At 42.1% G+C, this 23,649-nt stretch overlaps 1 protein-coding gene across 2 annotated transcripts; it reads right to left on the reverse strand.

Moving 5' to 3' along the window:
- Nucleotides 1-2,191: 2,191 nt before the first annotated feature.
- rtn1a (reticulon 1a) lies at nucleotides 2,192-23,310 on the reverse strand. 2 transcript variants are annotated; one of them, XM_030771677.1, is made up of 9 exons: nucleotides 22,935-23,310; nucleotides 17,114-17,857; nucleotides 15,927-16,802; nucleotides 5,098-5,305; nucleotides 4,747-4,885; nucleotides 4,149-4,218; nucleotides 3,359-3,405; nucleotides 3,208-3,266; nucleotides 2,192-2,769 (listed from the first exon to the last, which is right to left on the reverse strand). In XM_030771677.1, the coding sequence occupies exons 1-9, from the start codon at nucleotides 23,158-23,160 to the stop codon at nucleotides 2,727-2,729; spliced, it is 2,412 nt and encodes an 803-aa protein (XP_030627537.1). In that variant the 5' UTR covers nucleotides 23,161-23,310; the 3' UTR covers nucleotides 2,192-2,726. The 2 variants fall into 2 exon arrangements, with proteins under 2 accessions (XP_030627537.1, XP_030627538.1); XM_030771678.1 differs by lacking the exons at nucleotides 15,927-16,802; nucleotides 17,114-17,857 and having other exon boundaries at nucleotides 22,935-23,160.
- Between the last annotated feature and the right edge of the window lie 339 nt (nucleotides 23,311-23,649).

Raw genomic sequence — 23,649 nt, forward strand, 5'->3', positions numbered from 1 at the left:
GAGAATGTGTTCATTCAGCATTACAAATGCATTGTTCCCATAATGCATGATTTTGCTTGTATGAAGAGAACTGTACCATTATACAGAATAATAATCTTCAGTAATGCATTACTAACAACTTTTGAGCCCACGCAGCCGAGCATATGAGTGAGGGAGAGTAAAAGCACAGTACATAGTATATGAGAGAGAGAAGCTGGCTCTTGGATATGTTTGTTCTTTCAGTTGCATCTGCACTTTTTGTAGTTGGATGTTAGAAAAAGAAAAAGGCCGTTTAATTTTCATCGGGTAAATGTTAATTATAACATTAATGAAGATTGCTGTTGTCATCGACGCACTTTACCCTGTATCAGCCTGTGGAGGCATCAGATTATTTTTGATAAGGTTAAAGAACAACTAGGAGTTACTGCTCAAATCACAGTGTTTAGAAGACATTTAGCTGTAGTTTAGAGAGACAATATAGGTATTAGGAATTTTTTTTTTTTTTTTAAATCTGTGTTTGAGGTTGTTGGATTGTTTTGTTTCCTGTGGTATCGTTAGAATGCTGTTATGCCTCCAGCCACCAGATGGCATTGTTGAAGTTGGAAATAAAAGATTTTTTTTTTTTTTTTTTTACAACACAAAACCTCTGTTTGCTCTTCTGATTAAACACAGATAAGGTTATCAAATGTTTTTGCAGTTCTCTTACCTGACTCCCTCCTGCGTTACATATTGGTTTCCACTGTTGGCATAACAACTCTGTGTCACATAGCAACCATGCATTCTGACTGCTCTAATCTGAATGGTCTTAGATGCGGTGTCCATTTTCACCCCCACCCTTGCCTTTATCCATAATGTAGTTCTGTTTTGGTTTGACTCAGAGTATATAATTTCAGCGTAACTCTATTTGTATATACCAGCCATTAGTGATGAATCAGCATGTATATATCTGCACAGTCTCATTTTGTCTGTTTTTTTTTTTTTCACGTTTTGCATTTCAAACAGTTTTTCAGAACTGTGGTGAGCTCCGGACTAGACCTGACCTGGTAAAAAAGCATAGAAGCATATCGTGCTTCACTTTAACTGTTTTATTTCCAGTTTACAGCCCACAAAGAGTCTAGATTAGTACACTGCCACTGTGGTGCCCAGTCTGCAGGCACCACACCTCTGGACCCAATTCTGTAATCTAACACAAAGCCTTGTCCTCAGAGGCCTCTGTCAAAGTCTGACTGGAGCTGGACTTCTTTGACAGTCTCTCTGTACCTCTGCAACTTGCTTAGACCTGGTTTGAAGAAAAAACAAAACCCTTCAAGCCTGAATCGAAACATTAGTAATTCTCATTGTCACTACTCTGTTCGGGAATGGATGTCACTTGCGTAGTCCGTGATCAGCTGTTATACTCGAAACGGCAAAATACTTTGCGCGTTACACAAATGTATCCCTTTTTTATGCTCACTGCATAGACAGAGAGAGAGAGAGAGGGGTTGCGAATAACTCCAGATGAAAAGGTGTCCGTGACAGAGGGAGATGTGTATTTTTAGTGGTAGTTGAGCTTTGTGGTGTATTTATAGTGCATCGTTCGCAATAGCTGCGGTGAGGAAAGACCCCATCCAAATGTTTCAAGCCACAGGGTCAGCCAAGGACATGAGGACCTGGCCTAAGACACTTGTCTTTATTTCACGCTATAGCAGCGGCTCTCTCTGTGTCACACCCACTTCCCTCTGTTACTGTGTATTAACATTTACATTAGCTTTTTGTGCAGCATACATTGGCCAGTGACGCTGTTGCATTTTGCCTTTTTCAAGATGTTTTGTTAAACTTTTTTTTTTTTTCTTTTTTGTCTTAGGACACAATGAGCGGAACACTTTACATTAAGGAACATTTATTGTCTCATTCATCAATTAAATACATAAGTGCAAATAGTTAAAGAGTCCATCGACTTAAAAGAACTACACTGAACATTGTACAAAGTTGGACAGGTTTTAGTAGAACAATCCAGATACTGTGCAGTGTCAATGTATAGATCTTTCACAGTAGTCAACACAACAGAGCTGTACCTATAAGCATGAGCTTGTGTCCAATTCTCTATAGTCTTACAAAAAGCAAAATTACAATTACCACATACAGTTAAGTACATCATCAAATTATGTTGTGCTTAAAAACACGGAGGAAAAAACAAATTAGTCCACGATTCGACTGGATATTTATCTGTATGTATGTATGTACGTATGTATACACTGGGTGTACATCCGCCCGCGACTTCATGTGACAATAAAGCAGTTTGTTAGAATGGCAGCAAAAAGACCAAAGCAAGCAGAACTTCTTTTTTTTTTTGTGCCACATTTTACAGTTAGTCAAAAGCACAGCAAAAAGAAAGCGGGAAAAGAAACAGAAAGCATCGTAAAGGTAGCAAGTAGAATTTTACTCAAGACTTGACTTCATGCATTTAATCAAAAGCAACGCAAAAAAAGAAAAAAAAAAGCATTTCATGTCCTTTTAGCTATAATTGACCTATACCTCAATATACATATTAGTGAATTAATGCGAGTGATTTTAGCGTGGTAGCGTTTTAAGGGCTGGTGGCCTCTCCACTGATTGGCGGCTTTGGCTTTCTGTGGGAATGCCGCTTTGCTGACGTACTTTATTTAATCGTTATGTTCTTTAAGCTGACATCTTGGCCCTCGTTGTGTTTGGGGGGGTGTCTTTCAGTACTTGTATATGCAGTAGTTTTCTCACTATAAACCGGGAGTTTACTCATCCTTTCGCTTGGCCCCTGGAACTTTCTCCCTGATCCTGTTAATCAAAGACATTAAAAGAATGAACTTTTTACAGAGTGAGCACAAAGACACGATAGCATAAGTAGACGACTGGATCTTTAAATATAAGATGACGTTTGTTTTCCACATTTCATGGAACCCAAATGAAATTCAAAAGGTTTTTTTTTTTTCTGCTGGCTTTGAGAATTTCTTCAAAAGCGTAGAGTAGAGTGTACAGTAAGGTGCTGTAGGAGGGCCTGAGCTGTGGTGTGTCTAAACCTATACTGTATTCAAAATGATTTCACTGCAGTTGTTTCTTACAGCGTGGACTGAAAGCTTCAGTCAGGAACGTCCCAGGCGTAATGAAACGAAGAGGCAGAAATTATGGAATGCGCTGGTTTTTTTTAGCAGAAAAGGGTTAAGATTCATTCTTACATTTTGCATGGTGTAGTAGAGTGTGTTACAGGATACTTACTTTCCCATGATTGAGTTTACTTGGGTGCGGACTAGCCCCAGGTACTGGTCAATCTGTGTCTGAGAAAGGGAGAACAACAGAGAGGCTCGTCTAAGTACCGGTGCTCAAATCTGATGACCGACTGAGGCATGAATCTGTGTTTGGCCCTTACCTGGTACTTCTCATAGACCACAGGCATGGTGAACATGGAGACCACAGCTAGGAGAGAGAGAGGAAAGATGTTTAATTAACATCTGACGGAACATCTGTGCTTAATTATAGAACACTATAGAGTGTTTATCATGGAAAGACTGACATGGCCAATTCACCGCCAATCTGCATCAGCTCTTCTAACAGATCAGTGGTCGAGACACTCTGGTCCAATGAGAGGTGCTCTCTGAGTGTGTATGTGTATGCTAACCATTGACCTTTGTCTGTTACATAGTGGAGCACAGCTTACATACTAAAGATACACAGCAGTAAACTCTCTGTTTCTAGAAAATCGAACACGTCGTAAAAAAAAAAAAAAAAAATGTTGACGCAGTAATATTTTCGGGCACTTGTCCAATCTTCAGCAAGGTCAAAGGAAGAAATACTGCAGCATTAACAGAAAGCAGAAAAACAGAGTTTAGAAATATCAGTAACTTGTCTTCCCTTGTAGTTGTGTCTTGGAGACACCGAGGAGCGAACAGCATGTGATGCTTGTTTATTAAATGTGTTTGAACGTCTTTATCTTTCTTTGATGCCTTAAGGTCCTGCGCTGACCTTTAAGAGTCACAAAATAATCCACTGAAAAAAAGAGTGATATCCGTTGTGTGTGTTTATTCATTTTTTTTTAGTATGCCTTTTAAGGCTTGTTTATGTTAGACTAAAGACAGGGATGAAACGCGTCTTACGTTGCACATGCCTAGCACTCATAGCGGAGTGTTGACAGTACACTGGTAGTGTGAGGGGGTCCTTACCTAGAATGAGCAAAGTCAGGCCATTGAATATAGCTCCCACGTACGTCAGTAGCCACATCAGCACTGCAAACTGAACACACACACACACACACACACTTAAGTATTGCAGTATTTCAAGACAAGGAGTAACATCTAATTAATCGTATTTGTTCATCCAGATATCTGAACATCTTGACACAATTTATGACATTTGATTTTTATTTTTATTTTTCTGAATGGTAAGTATCATATTATCCTTCATCCATACATTAAATGTGGAACTTATCATATGCTAGTGGTTCTCAACTCCAGTCCTGAGGGTCCCCAGTCCTGCACGTCTTTCTTTTAATTCTTCATCATCACGGTTAACTGAGCTAATCAAGGGCTTGATGATTAAGTGATCAGTGGAATCAGGTGTGTCAGTCCTGAGCTCAGGACTGATACACCTGTGATGAACTGTGATAATGAAGAGTTAAAACAAAGACGTGCAGGACATGGGGCCCTCAGGACTGGAGCTGAGAACCACTGTCATATGCCACATGTCTCTAAAGGTTCCCAGAGATACAACGTATTGAGTATCTATAGCCCCTCCTCTCCATGCTAGTCGAGTAGCACTAACCTTTATGGAGTCAACCAGGTCTTGTACCAGGAAGAGTCTGCGTAGCTCTTTTAGAGTACAGTTGACATAGAGCTGAGCCTTATCCACATATTTACTGATCTGCTCTGGAGACAGAGCAATCTCCACTTCCAGATATGACCTGAAAGAAACAGAGAAACACCCACATGCACATACACACAGCAGAGAGAGTTAGCAGGTCCCTATTTCAATTGCCAGCACGGGCCCTAATATCCTCCTCCAAGAGCAAACTTTCATCATGCAGACGAGGAAGAAAATGATTATTTTGACAGCATGACAACTTGTCGTATGGTGTGCGGTATTTGTACGATCAGCAGGGGAACACACACTCACTTGAAGGGGTGGCCCTCGTCGGTTTTCTGCACGGCTTGGAGCACAGACTTGTAAACCCTGAAGCTGATGGTGGCGGAGAGGGCGGCCAGGGCCAGGTAGGCCACCACGCTAACCACACTGAACTGGGTCAGAGAGAAGAGGAGCAAGAGCACGCTGCCGAACAACAGGCCTGACTGCTTCACGTCCCGCCAGTACAGCAGATCTATCGCTGCAGAGAGGAGAAGAGAGAGAGAGTAAAGAAAAAAGAAAAAAAACGGATGAAGAGAAAACATGAAGATGAGACTGAAGTGAACGTTGAGGTTTTGATAACACGTGATTCTCACGCAGATGCATCCATAGCTTTCCATTCCTGTGGTTTATAAACGAGTCATTTTAAACCTGTGGGTGCCAAAGAAGGTTAAAGCTAATGCCTGTATATGAGTACGAAAATGTACACCACTTAAGTTCCTGACAGCTGTGCTAATATGGAAGAGCATGGTGTGAGGGGTGGATCTTCCAAATAGGAGAGGCAACATTTTTTTGTGTAGTAAATGTGAGAGAGACATTTATAAAAATGTGCCAGGACAAGGGGGAAATCAGTCAGATCCTGGTGCTTTTAGAGTGGCAACACTCAGTCTCCAGCTCAGTGTTGCTGTATGTCAACCAAAGATCGAAAAAGCAGGCCAGGGAGACTGAAGAGAGTGAAATAAGGATGTCAGTGCTATTGCTAATAGGAGTGAGAGAGAACTGGTGTCAGACCAATGAAACACACACACACACACATACACAATCCCCCTCAGCCACAACTCTGAAGAAGTAAACTCTTATCCAAAGAAGGACAGCAGGAGCCTACTCTTTGAAATTTCACAACACATCTTGATAATTCACATTTTTACTTATGAAGCCTGAATTTTAGCCTTGAGTTGAGATTATCTGTCAACAGCTGCCTTGATCTCACAGCACTTGTCCTCAACTCGGCTTCTATGACTAGAGACAACCCCTCCACCCCTAACACACACACACACACACTACCTAACACACACACACACATACACACAGGCAGAACATGGGGTTAAAAATTTGTCGAGCAGTTAAGAAGGAGTGGCAGAAATAGCTGTGCAATCACAGTTTGGAGATAACAGCTCATAGTGACCACGTCACACCAGTGCCTCATGGCCACACAATGTCTCGACATATTTCACATGAACATTACAACCAGTACATAATGTTTCTTGTTATAACCATCAAAGGGAACGTAAAATATTGATCAACAGAGTGGACAATGTAACTGTGAAGAGCTGATGATATACTATGCAATTCAGTCATACATTTGGAATAATCATTGATAAGTAATGAAAAAGAAGTGCTGTAATTCATTAATCTATGTAATAGAAAAACTTGCCCCTTTCACTTCAATTAATAGTTTGCATTGATTCTCTAGAGGAGTTAGCCGACACAAGAGACCATTGGACAGCCAAACAGAAACTGGACTTCAGCACTTTGTCCTATATTTGGAACATAAACCACACTATACTATTTAAGTCCACCAAATAGCCATCCATGTAACATTATCTTAAAAACACAAGTCACTAAACCCTAAAAATGAGAAATATGTAGTGCTGATTATCCAGGCAAAGGATAAATTAAGTCTTAGGAAAATACCCTTCTTAGTCATGGGTGTCTGAGTGAGGCACAAGTATCAAAGTGTATGTGTTCTAGACAGAAACCACAGCTCAGTGATCTCTGACCAAAGCTGTCTCTGTCTCTCTCTCTCTCAGCTGTTGTTCCAGAGAGAAACTTCAGTGCTCAGTTACGATTCACTTCACTCCATATATTGAGCTGCTGCTGTTACTGAACTAAAGAACACATTCTTATGTGGTTTCAAGGAGGTCCTGTGCTCAGCTAAGAAAGAAATTCACCATGTACAAGCAACCAAAGACACAGTGCTACTTGCCTGTGGCTAAAAATAAACACCTAATTATTAACCTTTTATTTTATGTTGTGGTGAAGTAAATGAGAGGAGACATGAATAAGAAGACCCAGGTTCTCGATCCAGGTAAAGTCTCACGGAGGTGCAGAAAAGGGATGTCTTGGTAACTTGTTGCCATGAGAACCAATGTCTTACAACTCCTGCCATTAGTAACTACGGTAACTGGAACACTGGCTAGATTTCATTTTGCCCATTTGTGACAGCTTCAGTCTCTCTTTTAGAATAAAAGGCATACAATGCATACAATCCAAAGAACTGCTATCACATTCTGGTTAATCCTGTGTGTGTGTGTGTGTGTGTGTGTATAGGCTGTCTAGTCTCCTGGGTTTTTTTCCCTCAAGTCCTGCTTGCCTTCCTGCTGCTCTATATTTAGACCTGCTAGAACGGAGAGGAGGGCAGAAATATCGGCCACTTTTTATTTTATATTTACACCACACGCTAGCACATGCCCCCCCCCCCCCCCCCCCCCTCGAATCGTAGCGCATCTGAAGATGCAGAGAACCAATCCCACTCTAACCAGTAAGAGGGTGAGGCTTCTCTCTCAGCATTAACCCTCCATAACCATCACCTGATGCAGGTGGTGGCTGCAGTATATTCAACAGCCTTAATGCACTACTTCAGTGTCCCTGAGAGACACTGTTGTTAATCGGTATCAATTTCAACTTTCCCATGAAACTCCTGACTGCCTAAAGCTATAACCCAGATTGAAAAAAAAAAAAAACCCCTCTCCTAAGAGATATCCAGACCCGGATCATCTGCTCCATGGTGCAGCTATACACCAGCCTATCAAATTATTTAACACCCTGACGCTCTGTAAAAGAAAGACACTCACTGCTAAAAAGCAATAATACCCTTTACAACGTCCCCTGTTTAGAGAGCCGGTCTCTAGTGTGTGCTGAAGGCAGGAAATATAACTTAACGACGGTGCTACGCTAATACACCTTCATATAGCCATAAATGCAGAAAGATCAACAGCATAACTCGTTATTTCTCAACAAAGATAACCCTTTAAAACCAGCACGATAACAGTACAAGCAGTGTGGGTTACTGACCTGCAGCTCCCATGGCTGGAGAGAGAGAAAGAGAGCAAGAGAGAAAGAGGCAGCTGCTGCGTCCTCACACAAAAGGAGAGAGAGAGAGAGAGAGAGAAAGAGAGAGCACATTGACAGCAAAGGAGGGGGGGAGTCTCTCTCTAGCATTGGCTGGCTAATCATGAGCACACACACGCTAGCACATGCTGAATGCTTTTATACCCTGGCTTTAGGAGGGAGCATACCCGCTGACAAATGCACAGGCTACGAACAAAGACACTTACATACCTAAAATCTCCAGATCTGATCCAAAATGGAGGACAGGATTCTGTGTCTACTATACATTATGGAGGACTTGTGAGAATTCATTTCACTGTCTAAATAATTCACAAGTTTTTACTGCACACCCATCAGTATATCACACTGTAAATAGGGAGTCCTCCTTTCCTTAAAGCTGCACTCGCCAGTATCACAGTGTATGACTGTGCGTCTGAGATAGGGAAAGAGGCACTGATGCAGTTACCATAGATACAGTGCTCTTAGTTCTCTCCCTCGCTCTGTTTCTCATGTACATACACCCCAACCGGCTTCTAAAGGCCAAAAGCCAGACATTTGAATCATGGGGGGCAAACCTGCCATCTTTGCATACAAATGGGTTTTTCACGTTCACACAGATTCTCACACTCACACATACACACACATACAGAGAGAGAGAGAGAGAGAGAGAGAGAGAGAGAGAGAGAGAGAGAGAGAGAGAGAGAGGGAGAGGGAGAGGGAGAGGGAGCTCAGAGGAACAGCTTAAAATAGAATGGGGGGCTTTAAAACAGACAGCAGTGATTGTGTGTGACAGAGTTTAAATGTCGATGTGTAAATATAGGCCCTGGTCAGCTACGCCAAAACGTTAGTGACACTGTTTTTACTTCCAGTGTAAAGGGTCACTCCTACATGCAAAGGCTCAAAAAAGATGAACTATTCTATATTCTGTTTTTTAAACCTGTGTCTACTGATGCACCTCAGGTTTGGTGCATCTTAAGGACTAAATGTTCTAGAGCTATATGATTATTTTACGTCTCAAACAGCGATTCAGATGTCATCAAAACATTGAACAGTTTTAAAAAGTGAGCCTTCAATCCATGATTTTCCATTAAAAATTATTTTTAACCCAAACCTTTAAACTAGCGAGCATGAATGTGCATAACTACATAATCTCTGTAAATAACGAACACGTAAACACGCAGCAATGTAAAAAATCGCATTCATAATGTCATAGTTCTCATGGGTTCTCATGTCTCATGTGTTCACCAGCTCCTGTAGAGGAAGACCTGAGGTGGTGACCATGAAACACTGAAGAAAGGCACTGAGCAAATAGGGTTTCAGAGCCAATACATTTTCAACTCAGGTGATTTTGAAATTAAATGGATCCCAAACTCTGGAAGCTCCCAGTGTGTGCTATGCAGCATACCACCAGGGTATAGTTAAACACATATATGGCCAGAGTAAGACTCAAAGAATCTTGTGAGAATCACATAGAAAGATGTGACAGCAATTTCACTCACATTCCCAGTCTATTTAAGTTCTAACCAGTAATGTAACTGTAATTCAAAACCATTTTAAACGGAAAATTAAGCTCCATTGATTCTGAAAAAATATTGAGAGTCGGGGTGTGAGAACGTAGAGCCTCTTGGGAGTCCTCGTACCACTGATTCACAAAAACAGGATATGGAATCAAAGCCGAGAGGAAGTCCCAGCCCCTGGCCTTGTCGGTGCCAGAGTACCGACTGCATGGGGCGAAAAAACCTGGTTCAAATTTCCGGAAATCTCTTCGATCTGATTTTCTGCGTGCACACGTTTTACCGGAGAAAAGGGTCAATCTAAACATGTCAGGGTATACCCCTGGGGTGTGTGAGTAGGTGTGCATGCTTGTGTTTACGTATGTCTTAGTCATTGGAGAAAAGAAGAGGCCAGAGGTTTGAGAGCCACATAGAAAAGCACTTTTTGAGGCAGTGATGTCATAGTCATCTTTATTCCACCAAGCTATGCTGAGAGCAAAGCCTCTGTTCATAGGCTCTTTGTATCAGCAGTAGTGTGTGTCTGCGTTGCAGTTTTGTGTTTGTATGGCATTTTGCAGGTCAGCAATTAGTGATAAGTATTGAAATGAGCACGAAAATTCAATGTTACGTAAGACATTAGCTTCACGTAATGATTAAAATGATCAGAAATAAATTTAGAAATTGAAAAAAAATGACAAGACAAAAAAAAAAAGGCTGACGTAACTGCCTAAGAACAATCTCTGACTCCCATGATGTAGTATAGTAATAAACTACATCGGGGGCTTTGTCAGAGATTTGCAGAGAAAAAACAGACTCTCCTCCCCCTTCCAACCATACACATTAACAATAAAATAAACAACCACAGCTTCATGGGAAAAGCCTTAAGGGGCATATCTCCCCCCCCCCCCCCCCCCCCACACACACACACACACATGCCCCCACCCCTGCAATCTCATTTTCAATCTCCCACTGTTGCTTTTTCTCTGTGCCTCTTCCCTAGTCAGGTGTCATGGCTGCCTGTCGGTGGGGATAGGAATGATGTAATCAGGATGGGTGTGACCTGGTTGCTATAGCAACAGCCTCATCCATTGCCGTTTCACCCCCCCCCCCCCAGTCTACCAACTACACACAAAAACAGCTCAAGGCGCCATGACAACCAGGTCCTTTATCAACACTTTTGGTCAAACAGGAAGGTAACAGCGATGACAGTATAACGCCACACACAAAATGACTGACAATTACACAGGCACTAATCATTATGCGATCACTCCCCTGCTCAAAACAGCAACTAACAATACCCTCCCCTTTGTCTCGCCAAGTGGAGACAGTGTGAGACAAGACCGAAACTGTGGAGAGAGACGGTTATCGCAAAAAAGCAGTCTCCAGCAGAGTCAAGGCCTCAAACAACCAAAAGCCAAATAATCACACGCACAGAGAGTGAGAGAGAGAGAGAGAGAGAGAGAGAGAGAGAGAGAGAGAGAGAGAGAGAGAGAGAGAGAATAACGTACATACACACAGCAGTTTGAATAAAAAACCAAACAAATAAAAATGAACACAGAAACCTAACCACTTTAAAACACATCTGTGAGTAGATGTAGCCTGGGTAAAACATCATTAAATGCACATCTTTACAAATACACACATTCAAACACACACAGACTGTACCCTGGCCTTTCCAGCTACTCCGGGTGCACTCTTTGGGCTTCCCACTGTCCTGCATGTTGTAGGTCTAAAGGGAAATCCCTCTTCCTCTTTTTCCTCTTCTTTCTATTATTCTACCTCTTCTGTTTATCTCTCTTCCCCTCCTATCTCTTCCTCTTTTCTTGGTTTTCCTCTCGTTCTTTTTCTTTGTCTTCTCAAGGAACAACTCCCTCGCACAGGCTTCTCAGTAGTATGAATGGCCAGGAGGAAAGGAGGGAGTGAGAGAGAGAGAGAGAGAGAGAGAGTGTGAAAGAGAGGTGTAGGAAAGAGAAAGAAGGTAGGAGGAAAATACAAGCGTGATGCTCCCGAATTGGAGCGCTTATAAACTGGTGGTAAAGCACTGGCAGCCAGACAGAGAGAGAGAGAGAGAGAGAGAGAGAGAGAGAGAGAGAGAGAGAGAGAGAGAGAGAGAGAATGGAGGGATGGGAGGGTTGATCAAATGGTAAACACCGCAGTCTCCACCGCAGCAAACCAAGCGTGTGATACGAGGTGCCCGCAGGGAGGCAGCGTCTTTCTTGAAAGGGTGTGTTGTTTCTCTTTCACAATAAAAGTCCCTGCCTCCCACACCCCAACCCATCCTCTCACCTACCGCCACACCACAGCTCTCAATCCCCGTAAATGCTGGAACAGCAGATAATGAAAGTGTTAAACTCTGTGATGAGGAAGACCAGCGTGCATTCTGCACTGTCATTCCTCCTCTCCGTCTCCTTTTCTCCCACTGTTTTTTCCCCCTCTTCCCCAAAATGCCTTGTTCTTGCCTTTTGTATATGAGTATACATATATTGTATGTTGTGTTTTGGTAGTAATGGTGGGAAGGCTGTTTTTGGAACTGTTATTTACAGCTCATGTTGTATTTTGACATGTCATGCAAGAAACATGAACACAGGATATGAAATAACAATTTTTTTGAACAGCATTCCTGTGTTCTCCTAATATTTAATCATGTGAGGCACTGCTGAGAAAATATAGAAATACAATGTCAACGCACGGTAGGGAACAAAGTGAGAATGAGAGCAATCATTGGGCTGGAAGTAGTAGTGGAGGGTGTTGTCCACTGGTGGAGGGTGTTGTCCACTGGGTGTTTATCTTTTGAAAGAAAGAAAGAAAGAAAGAGAGAGAGAGAAAGAAAGAAAGAAAGAAAGACAGAGAGAAAGAGAGAGATAAAGAAAGAAAGAAAGAAAGAAAGAAAGAAAGAAAGAAAGCCTCTCCTTGTTCCCCTCCCCCCTTATACATATACATGCACACTGAGTCATGTGATTGTGAGCTACAAAGTATGACATCATTGTTGGTTGTCACCAAAAGGGTGGACCTCATGATGTCAGCATACATTTTTTCACACAATTGGTCAGCATGGCTGATGGGTAATGTGGTCCTGAATGAAATGACTTAATTGCAGTATCCAGGCACACATTGCAAAAGTCATTTAATCTCAGACCTTAGACAAACAGGCTTTTGTACATTTATAGTACTTGCAAAAAAAAGCCCTTCTTTTTAATAAACTGCAGGAGACAAGATCAAAATCATTTCTCCGAAATTGAAATCATTAGTGACACTGTTCAGAATGAACGAAATTAAACTCTGGATAAAAATGCTGCTGTCCGTTATCATTGTTTGTGATGGTTTTCAGTTATCTAAACCGCAATCTCTCGTTCCTCAAATTAAGTCAAGCGCATGTTATTCTTTGAAGTCTAAGATTTTTTTTTAACATTCCAGATTTTTTTCTTTTACTATCCATGATCGATACAACACCCACGTGTATTACTAGACATGGGCCTGTTAATTAAATTGTGTGGATGCCAAGAAACTGTGGAGAACTTTCTAGGGTATAACGTAGCATCTAACCTGCCCTCTGTGACATGGTATGACTGCAGCTTCCCTTCTATTTACTTACCAGGTATTAATATTTGTCACTCACTCTGAAGTAAATTCTCAGAATAATTAAGTAATTAATGATAACTAAACAGACATAGAAATAAACAAAACAGCATTACACAGTCTTCCAAAGGGTTGCATAACATTATTTGTGTAATGTTGCATTCATTCACTTCTGGAAAGGCTAGTAAGCAGATGATCGCATCTGAATCATATACTTCATCTATTATCATCTCAGCGACTCTCAATAATGTGGAACTTGGCCCAGAGGTGTTGCCCCTTTTAGCATAGTTCACATAACAGCACCATATAAAGACAAAACAGATAGACATTTAACATGTAAACATGATTTTTGTCATTGGGAGTTGTCTGGTTCCTTGGAAATAGTATATATTCAATCAGTGAAATAATCCTATCTTCTGTAGTATGCCAAAGTCAAAACAGAAGAACATATTTGTAACGTTAATCACTGTCTCTCCATCTTCCCATAGCATCCTCCAAAACAGCTTTCATTGGGCAACGGCCAGTAGGTCCACAAGATGTCAGCCTAAGCTCTCCTCGTTTCCATGTTGCTATGGCAACAGGGAAGACTGGCTAATCTCTCCAGTTCGTCACAGAATATCTTTGGCTTCCCAAACATTACATAACGAACATGAGGTTCTAACTCGGCACAGAAAAAAATATAGCCGAATATGGGCTGACTCTTCAGTAATAGTTCATTCTGAGACAACTGAATGTGTTGTTTTTGTGCGTGGGAAAATGTGACAGTACTGAGTTGTGTGTGCCCTCTGCAGGCAGGAATATATAATGGGCTATTCCAGAGGCACTGACCCATTTTTCAGCATTCCAGAACCTTCAGTCTGCCTTTGAATGCTAAACTCACCAGACAGAGCATTTGACAGAACACATCTTTAACTAACCCGTTTTATTACATTCAAATAAGTGAACATCTCTCTATCTGTGTGTGTGTGTGTGTGAAATGTCCCACTTTAGGAGAGATTACATAAACACTCTGTATACAACAAGGGAGATGCTCAAATATTGTCATCTGACCCAGAAACAAACAAATAAAAAACACACACCATTCTTCCTCTCACAGCGGTAGTAGTGTATACAGCGAGATCCATTCTCAATTTGGGATAAAGCCGATCATTCACAGATTTGTATTAATAGGAGATGTTAACAGGCAGAGGGCTAACAGGAATTCACAGTGCCTCCAATAAATTGTTCTCTGAGCTCTAAGGTTGAACTGGCGACTAAAATATGCAGAAAACAATGGGTGAGAAGGGAAGTAAAACTTCCCTAAATACAAAGATAGAATTTCATTTTGCAAATATGTATGTATAAATATACAGTGAAGTTAAAAGTGAGGTTTCATGTGAGGTTATAAAGTGAGGCTCCATGTGTAAAATAGTTTTCGCCACGGAAAAAATTGATTTTCAAGGTCGCATCCTTCTGTGTCAAACCACATAAACCAGTATTTAGCCGTATCATTTGCATGAATGGCGTATGCTTCAAAACAGCTTTGCGTTATGATTAAAGAATGTGAAGTATGGATATTTGACATAAGCTTTGGAGCTGAGAAGGAGTTCCAGTGCATGGTGAACAGGCTGGGTTTCTCTTTTGTTGTAGTTTTGTTACATAAACAAACTAAAAGGTGCTGTTTGGTGCACCCACCACTAGAGAGAAGCAAAGACTCCCATTATTCAACCATCCGGTCTCTTCATCAACTGGACCAGGATGTGCCAAGCAGTACTTGCATCTGCCTTTCACTAGTCAGGTGTTACATTCATTCTCAATCCTATGTAGGATTAGAAGAACTCACATTAACTCTCAAAGTGAAATGATAATATCTGGAGTATTTGCAGGAAAACAATCTTTTCCAGAAACAAGTGCTTACATGAGCAACTCGTGCTTATAAATCAACAGCTCCCTCTTTAACCTGTATTCTGTGCAATATGGCCATTTCTTTGTCTATCTGTTTACAGTAAACACATCCTCACAACACTCTCTTTGAATGAAATACTCAATTCATGTATTTACAAAGCTGACATGACAATAATGCTAAAACTACTGAATCTACAAACTCACATTACAATGAATATGAATAAATCGAGCCAGCTGAGAAATGGAAATTCTGAAAGCATACCTGGGACAATTTAAGGTGCGGTAATCTCACGGTGCATACTGTTGAACATGAATATGTCTCAAGTCCACGATTACAAAAAATATTGACAGGTATTTCAACATATCTAGTTTATGACTGAATGACTAATTAGAACTACTGAGTAGCATATTAATGACAGCATTACATTAAATTACAGCATTTTTAAAATGTACATGCAATTTTTATGTTGTCCATTGTGATCAAGTTTGAAAGAGAACTACGTACAATATGAGGGAATGCAGTCATTTTACTGTTCATGCCTGACAGACAATTTTTCTAACCATCAGCAATGAGAAGGCTTCTTGTTTCAGCAGTACCGAACTTGTGGATTGCGTTGTCCGATCCAAGTGACAACGGTGAACTCATTACCCTTGTATTTGTAAGAGTCATTTTTTTTCATTTAAGGTTGAACTATGCATTTTTTTCTACAATCAGTTTAGTAAGAGTTGAAGAGTGTGTTTAATGTCAGAATGAAGAGAATATACCCATCTTATCACTCCCTCTTACCGTAAGAACAAATGAAAGAGAGCTATTCTTACCTTTCTGTTTGTTGAATCCCTGCAGGACGAGAGGTACTGTAACCTCATTCTTGCCTTCGGTGCTGCCCCTGCTCTTGCTTTCCCACTCTTGCTGGGCAGGCTCTTTCACAGACACAGATGTTCCTGTGGCAGCAGGTCGGGGTTTGATGGACCAGCTGTCTTCTGCCTGGGCAGTGGTTGTTTTGTTTACCAGTGGCTGTTTATCATTCAGAGTGCTGGATGGGGGTTCAGCAGTAACGGGGGCAGAGGCCAGAGGTCGACTTGTAGGAACTGGAGATGAGGGGATTAGGCTTGGAGTTGAGGTGGAGGTGACGTCAGGCAGTTTCGGGGCAGAGAAGCCCTGCTCTCTCTTGGGGCTTTCTTCAGATGCAGACTCAATGAGGAGGTCACTGTCAAGCTCTGCCTCCCTCTCCTCACGAAGCAGGCTGTAAAGAGGAGCTGATGGGTTGCCAGATTGACTGACCCCTCTCTTGTTTTTGCTGGACTGCTCAAATGGGTTGTTAGCTTGGCTAACGTTCTCCTTGTTGGTGTGAGACTGCTCAAAAGGATTGCTAGCTTGACCAAAACTCCCCTTAATGGTGCTGGATGCCTCAAATGGGTTGCTCCCTTTACTGCTTTGGGTTTTGGGTGAGATGCCACCTTTGGGTGAATCGGGTTCCTCAGCTACTTGTTCAATCTCAGAGTCTCCAGACTCATCCCCACTTCCTTCCAGATTTCTGGCCCCAAATCCAGACATATCCCATGGAGAAGTAGGCTTAACTGGCTCTCCGCTGGACATTCTAGGAGATGAGGATGACTTAGCACTCTTCTCTTGAGCTGAGTTCCCTGACCTCATCCCCGCAGGCTGGAACAAGATATCAGAGGGAGACTCTCGTCCTGCAAGAGCACAAGGGGAACATTAAGAAACAGATAAGGAATTAGGAAGGAAGGACAAGACAAGACAGGACAGAAAGGAAAGCCCAATATAGAGGAGAACAGATAAGGCGAACAGGACATGACAGAAAGGGAAGGAGATGACAGGAGAAGAGAGGAAAGGAAAGGGGTGGTGTTGTGAAAGAAAAAACAAGAAGAGACTGAGTACAGAACATTTAAAATGATTACTACCTTGAAAGATAACATTTCACTAAAATCTTTAAACCTGTTTAAGCAGTCATAAAAAGACCAGGTTTACCAGGTGATTCTGTTACCTGTGGGGGAGTGGTTTGCAGAGGAGGCAGCGCTGTCATCTTCCGGCTCTGACAGAGTCACTGTAGGGACACCTTGCTGACCAAAGCTGAGCACACTCTCTCTTTCAGATAAACCCCCCTGTGGAGAAACACGTCCAGGCTGTGCACGGGACTCTGCCGTTACAGTGATCTTCACTGGGCTGGCTGTCTGTGGGGTGCCCATCATGCGGTAAGACCTGTAGTCAGACGCCTCCTCATCCGATGGGTCCTCCACATATGGAAATGAATGCTGACCACCAGCAGAGCCAAGGTTTCCTTTTGTCTCACCCTGTCCAGGAGGGCTCTTCTCCAGATAGCGGCCCAGGTCAAAGGGGTCCAGGTCGGATTCACCAACATCCTTCATGGAGCTCTTCTGCTTATGATCCTGGAGGTCATCATCAAAGTGACTGCCTGCATGCTGCTGCTGTTTCTTCGACTGCAGATGTCCAAAGTCAGAGAGGCTGTCGCCACTGTGGCTGATGTCCATGTAGTTGTAGGCTTCAGTCTTGTGCGAGCCTTGAAGAGCAGTGTGCAGATCAGAGGGATCTCCAGGGGTCATCCCAATGCCTGAGTCAGTGCCAGCAGGTGCTGGGGGTGAGCGGTTAGGCTCAGTTGGGAAGAGAGGAGCACCCCCGCTGAAAGGGTTGTTCTTGGATGAGAGAAGAGAGGTGTAGAGATCCTCATCCCTAGATGAAGACTTCAGGAACATATCAGAAAGAGAATCATCTAGAGAGAGAAAAAGAACAAGAAAAAGAGAGAGAGCTTCCTTCATTACTGAAAAAAAACCATGTTTTTAATTGAACACCTCTCCATGAACCAATGGACATATTAGACTCTCTGGCCTGCATTGGGGAGGGGGGGAGGGGTCATACAGAATCACATCATACAATAACCCACAGGGCAATTTAAGAGACACTTGAAAGACAGACACACGCTTGCCCTCCAACTCAGACCACAACTGAGCTAGGGGCATCAGGCTTTGCTGGCTATAAATAAACTAGATCCAGGGTTAGGATGGCAGCCTTAGAATATTCAGTGCGTCTGTTTTATTGTGCTAGTAGATGTAACACAGCTCAGTGATAAATAGATAGGCCTCTTTGTGTAGTCTCGCCATTTCAAACTTCAGCTGAGACACTGAACCAGGGGAAACAACTGTGAAAAGCAAGAAAAAAGCACTTGTGGTCCAGATAACCTAAGATCTATCATTATAGCTTTCGTAAGTACTTATGAACGAGTATCAATAAAGTTGTGCATCCCTCGAGCACAGAAGGATGCAACTAGTGTAAGCCTGGCATCCTGTTGTAGAACAGCTGGGCACAGCTGTACTGTTTATATGTGTGTAGCCAATGACATGAGAGCCACAAGGATGAACTAAGCAACCCTTTTAATCCTCTTACGGGTCAACTATCTTCTCTACACACAAATACGTACAAACATATGTACACACTCCACAACCGCTGGCAACCAAAAATCACCATAACAACGGTATGCTAATCCACCAATGCCTGTCCTTGGTTGAAGGGTGATGTGCAGATTGTATGGGTGATAGCCGGAGTGACCTGAGCTAAGAATGTGACAGAGCACTTCCAATAGCCCTCTTGTTGACTGGCTGGGCCAAGGCCATGCATGTGTCCCCGCTTTAAGCACACAGAGGAGTCCGATCAGCTTTTTTCTTACATTTTCACCTATTCATTTGGGATTACTTGGAAGAACTGGTTAATGTTGTTGTAGTGTGAAAATCATTTTAAGAAAACAATAGTACTTGGAGGGCTGCTGGTTTAGGAGAAAGATGAATTAGCCACTACATTTACAAAAAAACAGCCTTTTGGGACCACAACTCTTTATAAGTCAGTTTTCTCCTGATGAAGAGACTAAGTGAAGAAGCCCTGAGTTTTGGCTCAGTGCTTAATGAGGTGTAAGTTAGATCCAGCACAGATACACTGATATTGTCAGCACACTATCAGTCTGAACATGTCTGCCGTTACAAAGCTTCAGGACAGAGAGAAAATCCTGAAGGCTCTCTCCTCTCTCTCTCTCTCTTTCTCAGTGTGAGTATGTGGGTGTGTGTGTCTGTGCGTGCATGCATGTGTGTGAGGGCTATGTACATTTTGCTGTGGCGGATGAGCAAAACGTGTCAACCCTAGTCAAACAAGCCAAGTGAAACACTAACTAACCTCACCCATGTATCTTTGACAAACAAGTGGACATCTCTTACTCAGTGTTTCCATAAAGAGCGAGAGGCAGTTGAATGGTTTCAGAATCTGCCTGGTGATATAATCTGGTCTGGGCGAATGACACACTTGAATAAGTCATGGCTGCTGCATGTGTTATGAAGCAGAATGACTCCAGGAAGAACTACAGCCTGGTCTCAGAGCATAATTCACACTGTCAGCCATGCCTTCTCTGCTCAGAGCAGACAGAGAAAGCCTGAGGACACAGTATGGTCAGCAGCAATTAAAGACAGAGAAAGAGAAAGAGATAGAGACAGAAGCAGCAAGTGCAAAATAAAGGATTAAGGGATAAACGCGATGCAGGGGAGGGGGCATTAAGAAAGAGAAAACAAAAGAGCGATGATTAGCAAAGGGAGTGTGTGAGGGTAAAGGAGACAAAAGATGCAGAGTAGAAAAAGCCAATGAGAGAAAGAGAGGAGAAAAGATGTAAGGATGTGGAATAAAGAAGAAAACAAAAGAAAGATGATTAGCAAAGGGAGTGTGTGAGGGTAAAGGAGACAAAAAATGCAGGGTAGAAAAAGCCAATGAGAGAAAGAGAGGAGAAAAGATGTAAGGTTGTGGAATACAAAAAAGGAGAGCATATGATGCGTTGAATGGAAAAAAGAGGAAAAAGAAAGATCGACTGAACTGCTGGAAATAAAGTAAACTACTCAAAAGAGGGAGAGAGAGAGAGAGAGAGACTAACAGCGAGTAGAAAGGGAAGGAAAACAAGAGAGAGAGAGAGAGAGAGAGTGAGGAAGACAAGCTGACCACTGTTTTCCTCAGGTTAGAACTGGTTTGCAGATCGGCTTCTGTCCATACAAACAGAGGATTAAATTTCGCTGAGGTATTGATGACTGGGAATGGAAATATCGACCCTCAGCTTACACTTACTGTAAAAGTGCTCTGCTGAAGCAGCCCTTTACAATCTCCTGGGACCTCAGTGTACTGGACTACCTCTAGACTAAAAGGTCTTTAAAAGATAAGACTGATTCTGATACATGTCAGGCACCAGTAAGTCATTAAGCTGCTCTCTGACACTATGCATGAGAATCTAAAAGCAATTTTCAAGGGTTTTTTTTTTCTTTTTTTAGTTGAAAGTCGAAAGACAGGTAGTGGTAACTCCAGCTCCAGCAGTGTCAGTATTATCGTAGCAAAATAACTTTCAAGTAAGTTTAACGAACACTCTATGTATTTGCTGTCTAACTTAACTGTTCTGCTGTCTAAGCTCCTTGCTGTAGGTCTGTGTCTGAGTAAAGTATGTGTTTCTGTGTGAAGTTGTACAGTTAGCAACGCTTTTCTCTATTCCCCTGTTCACACAAGAACACGTCCTCTCGCTCCACAGCCCAGAACTGCATCAGTGTCAGTACAGTAAAGACCAATGTCTTCCAGCGTGGAGATACATGGATGGCTGTTTATCTCATCGAAAAGAAAGCCTCTCCGTGGACTGACGGAAATGGTGTGAGGACTCAGATCGGAAGGAAACGAGGCAACCCAACCACATGTTCTTTTGTAGACGTTTACATTTTTCTAATGTTTTTCCATGCACATTCTCAGAGACACTGTGAACCGCACAAAAATCACACACAGACTGTAAATAGGGAAGGGGGAGGAAGCGAATATATTTACTCGGTAGCGCTAGCAACACACTGACATGACACGAGAGCGCTAAGCAGGGGAGAAAAGGAAGTAGCTAAGGCAGAAAATCTGACGGAATGGGAAGGGGGAAGGGGGAAGGGGGAAAGGGGGGGTGGGGGTAAGCAAACAAGAGAGCACAGGATTTGGGCCTCCATCTCATGAATATTTTAGTGGGTTAGTGGCTGAAAATGTGTGCTGGGCTCTCTGGTTACTCTCAGGTGACTGCTTCTATGCCCAGCTTCCCCATGACTAATAATAGCACTTTGAGCCCTAACCGATGCAATGCTGGATCCATAATGGATGACACTGTGGCACCTGAGTCCTTGGCATTATAGACAGCTTGGCAGAAAACCTCTTACTGTTTAATTAATAAGAATATCACTCTGCATATGAGATTAATCTGTTATTTTCAAAGATTGACCACAGATCACAGGCAGAGAAGTTGAAATTGGTCATTGTTAACTAGCTGTATCTGAAGATGTTTTGTATTCCAACCATTGCCCCACTACTTGATGTTATCAAACACGATGTTAAGAATTATTTCAATGTTCAAGTGACACGTGCCAAATTTGTGTGCTGTTTATGAGATGCAGACAGACAACAAATCACTTACTGTATAGTTATATATAAGTATTCAAATATTATACTCTCCATCATATGAAGCTTGTTTATAGTTTTATAAGCTAAAAGATAACAAGCGAGGCTATATGACAGCTTCATGGTAGTGTGGATTCTCTGGACACACTCTCTCAGCAGTACATCACAACAACAAACATAAGTTCATATTGATGACAAGTGGCACACAATGTACATCAAATATGTTCATATCATTCAACACATTGCTTCAGTTTAGTATCATGACAGACCCAAATACAGACGTCGCCAAGGCACGTGGTATGAGTTTAAGAAGTTTGAAAAGTGTGTGTCGTTTATGTCATATAGCACGATGGAGGGTTTATAACTGCTCCATTTGACTGTCATAAACTATTAACGATATTCACATTACACTATTCATGTAAAGTGTATGTAGCTGTACTGTGAGTCTGCAGAATTGTGTAAGTAGGCAATGACTCCACCCCCACACCACCACTCACACAAAGATCCCTTTCCAGGGCACTCTTTTGTCTTTTACTGGTTAAACTATAATCGCAGGACATGTGAATAATCGATAGTTAAGTTTAAACATTACATCTACTCAGTAAGTCTCCGTCACTGTTACGACATTTCGAAAAGATTAACTGATGATAAATGATTTAAAATCTTTGGGCTAAATCACGCACTTAAAGATGCACCGTAACTTTCAGCGCGCCATTGGTAGAAGAAAATATTTTGAAACCTGATGCTGAAAAACAGTTGAGATGGGAAATGAGTCTAAGATGTTCTGTCAAATACCAATATTAGGAACATAAACACTGACGACAAAGCAAAAGTAGTTAGAGGTCTACGTTATGTTATACCAATAAAGAGCAGGACTGTCTGTCGCAAAAAGATACATGGAATTATATTGAGACAGTGAGGATATGATCATTTATGGCATTAACTCTTCTGTCGAATCAAAATATAATAAAATGTTGTAAATTCGCTTATGCTCGGAGTTCTGGACGAACAGAGCGCAGTTTTGTTTAGCCACTTTTGTCTTGACACTGAATTAAAAGTTTGAGAGATTTTATTCCAAAATCTTGACACCACACTGCAAATGTGTTTGCGGTCTCTAGTCTAAAATTCGCAAGAAATCGATGCTGATTCACAACGAAGTCTATACATGCTGCACGCACTCTATTCATATCGACGATGTACTCCAAGCCCAAGTCGGACTAATTCACGACGAATTTGAAGTGGCCTGGAAGTCATGATAGCTCCCTTACTTTTCAACAGAACCCGAAGTGGTTCATAGCACACGTGCACCCAGACGGGACATGCTACGAAATGTCAGTATCAACCAAAATCCAAATTACCTGTAGATGCAGTTTCCATGGCAACGGAAGGCCCTTTCCGTTCGTTATCAAATTGATGGAGTTGTTGTTTCGGCGAGTTCAGCTCATCCTCCCAGCCTTTCGACTGCACATCATCCCGAGTATCGTCAAAATGGGATCGAGTACTCCCGTATAAGCCATTCCTCTCGTATTCTTCTCCAAACCATTTCCCCTCCAAACCAGATTCCTCACTTGACTTCGCAGACATGCTGACTGCAGCGGCAAAGACAGATCACACAATCAGTCGAGTCGGTTTAAAGGACGCAGAGATGAATACCAAATGAGAGCAGAAACGGTATTAGATTTCTCCTTGTTTTACTGATCCAAACGAGGTTTTATCCACAGCGGGCGACGGTGCAAGTGCAGTTGATTATTTGGCTCAGTCCTTCAAAGCTGACGTCACTGTATCTGTTGGGCTTACGGTTGGCACGTATTTGGGACAGAAAGTAACATTCCGATTTAACTGTTTGTAGTGGGGACGGCCAGGGTGAACGCATGTGCACCACGGGCGTGGTTCAGTGGGCTGACTAACTTGAGGATTCTTATTGTGTTGGGCAGGACATACAAAACAACACTATCCCATGGCTTAGGACAGAACCCCGTCAAATACTGAGACGTTTAAGCCATTTAGATTCTCAGTGCTTTGTATGTATGTATTATGTATAGGCCTACATGTATGTATGTCTGCATGTATACA

Source organism: Chanos chanos, chromosome 4 (genome assembly GCF_902362185.1).
Source record: "Chanos chanos chromosome 4, fChaCha1.1, whole genome shotgun sequence".
In the NCBI taxonomy this organism is placed as follows: domain Eukaryota; kingdom Metazoa; phylum Chordata; class Actinopteri; order Gonorynchiformes; family Chanidae; genus Chanos; species Chanos chanos.

What these genes read in the sequence shown, in the direction of transcription:
- rtn1a (XM_030771677.1), bottom strand. Translation starts at nt 23,160, where the DNA reads ATGTCTGCGAAGTCAAGTGAGGAATCTGGTTTGGAGGGGAAATGGTTT. An exon ending in CATGGAAACTGCATCTACAG is followed by an intron (nt 17,858 to 22,934) that starts GTAATTTGGATT and finishes TTCTCTCTCTAG; the next exon opens with ATGATTCTCTTTCTGATATG. An exon ending in TGGTCTATGAGAAGTACCAG is followed by an intron (nt 3,267 to 3,358) that starts GTAAGGGCCAAA and finishes TCCCTTTCTCAG; the next exon opens with ACACAGATTGACCAGTACCT.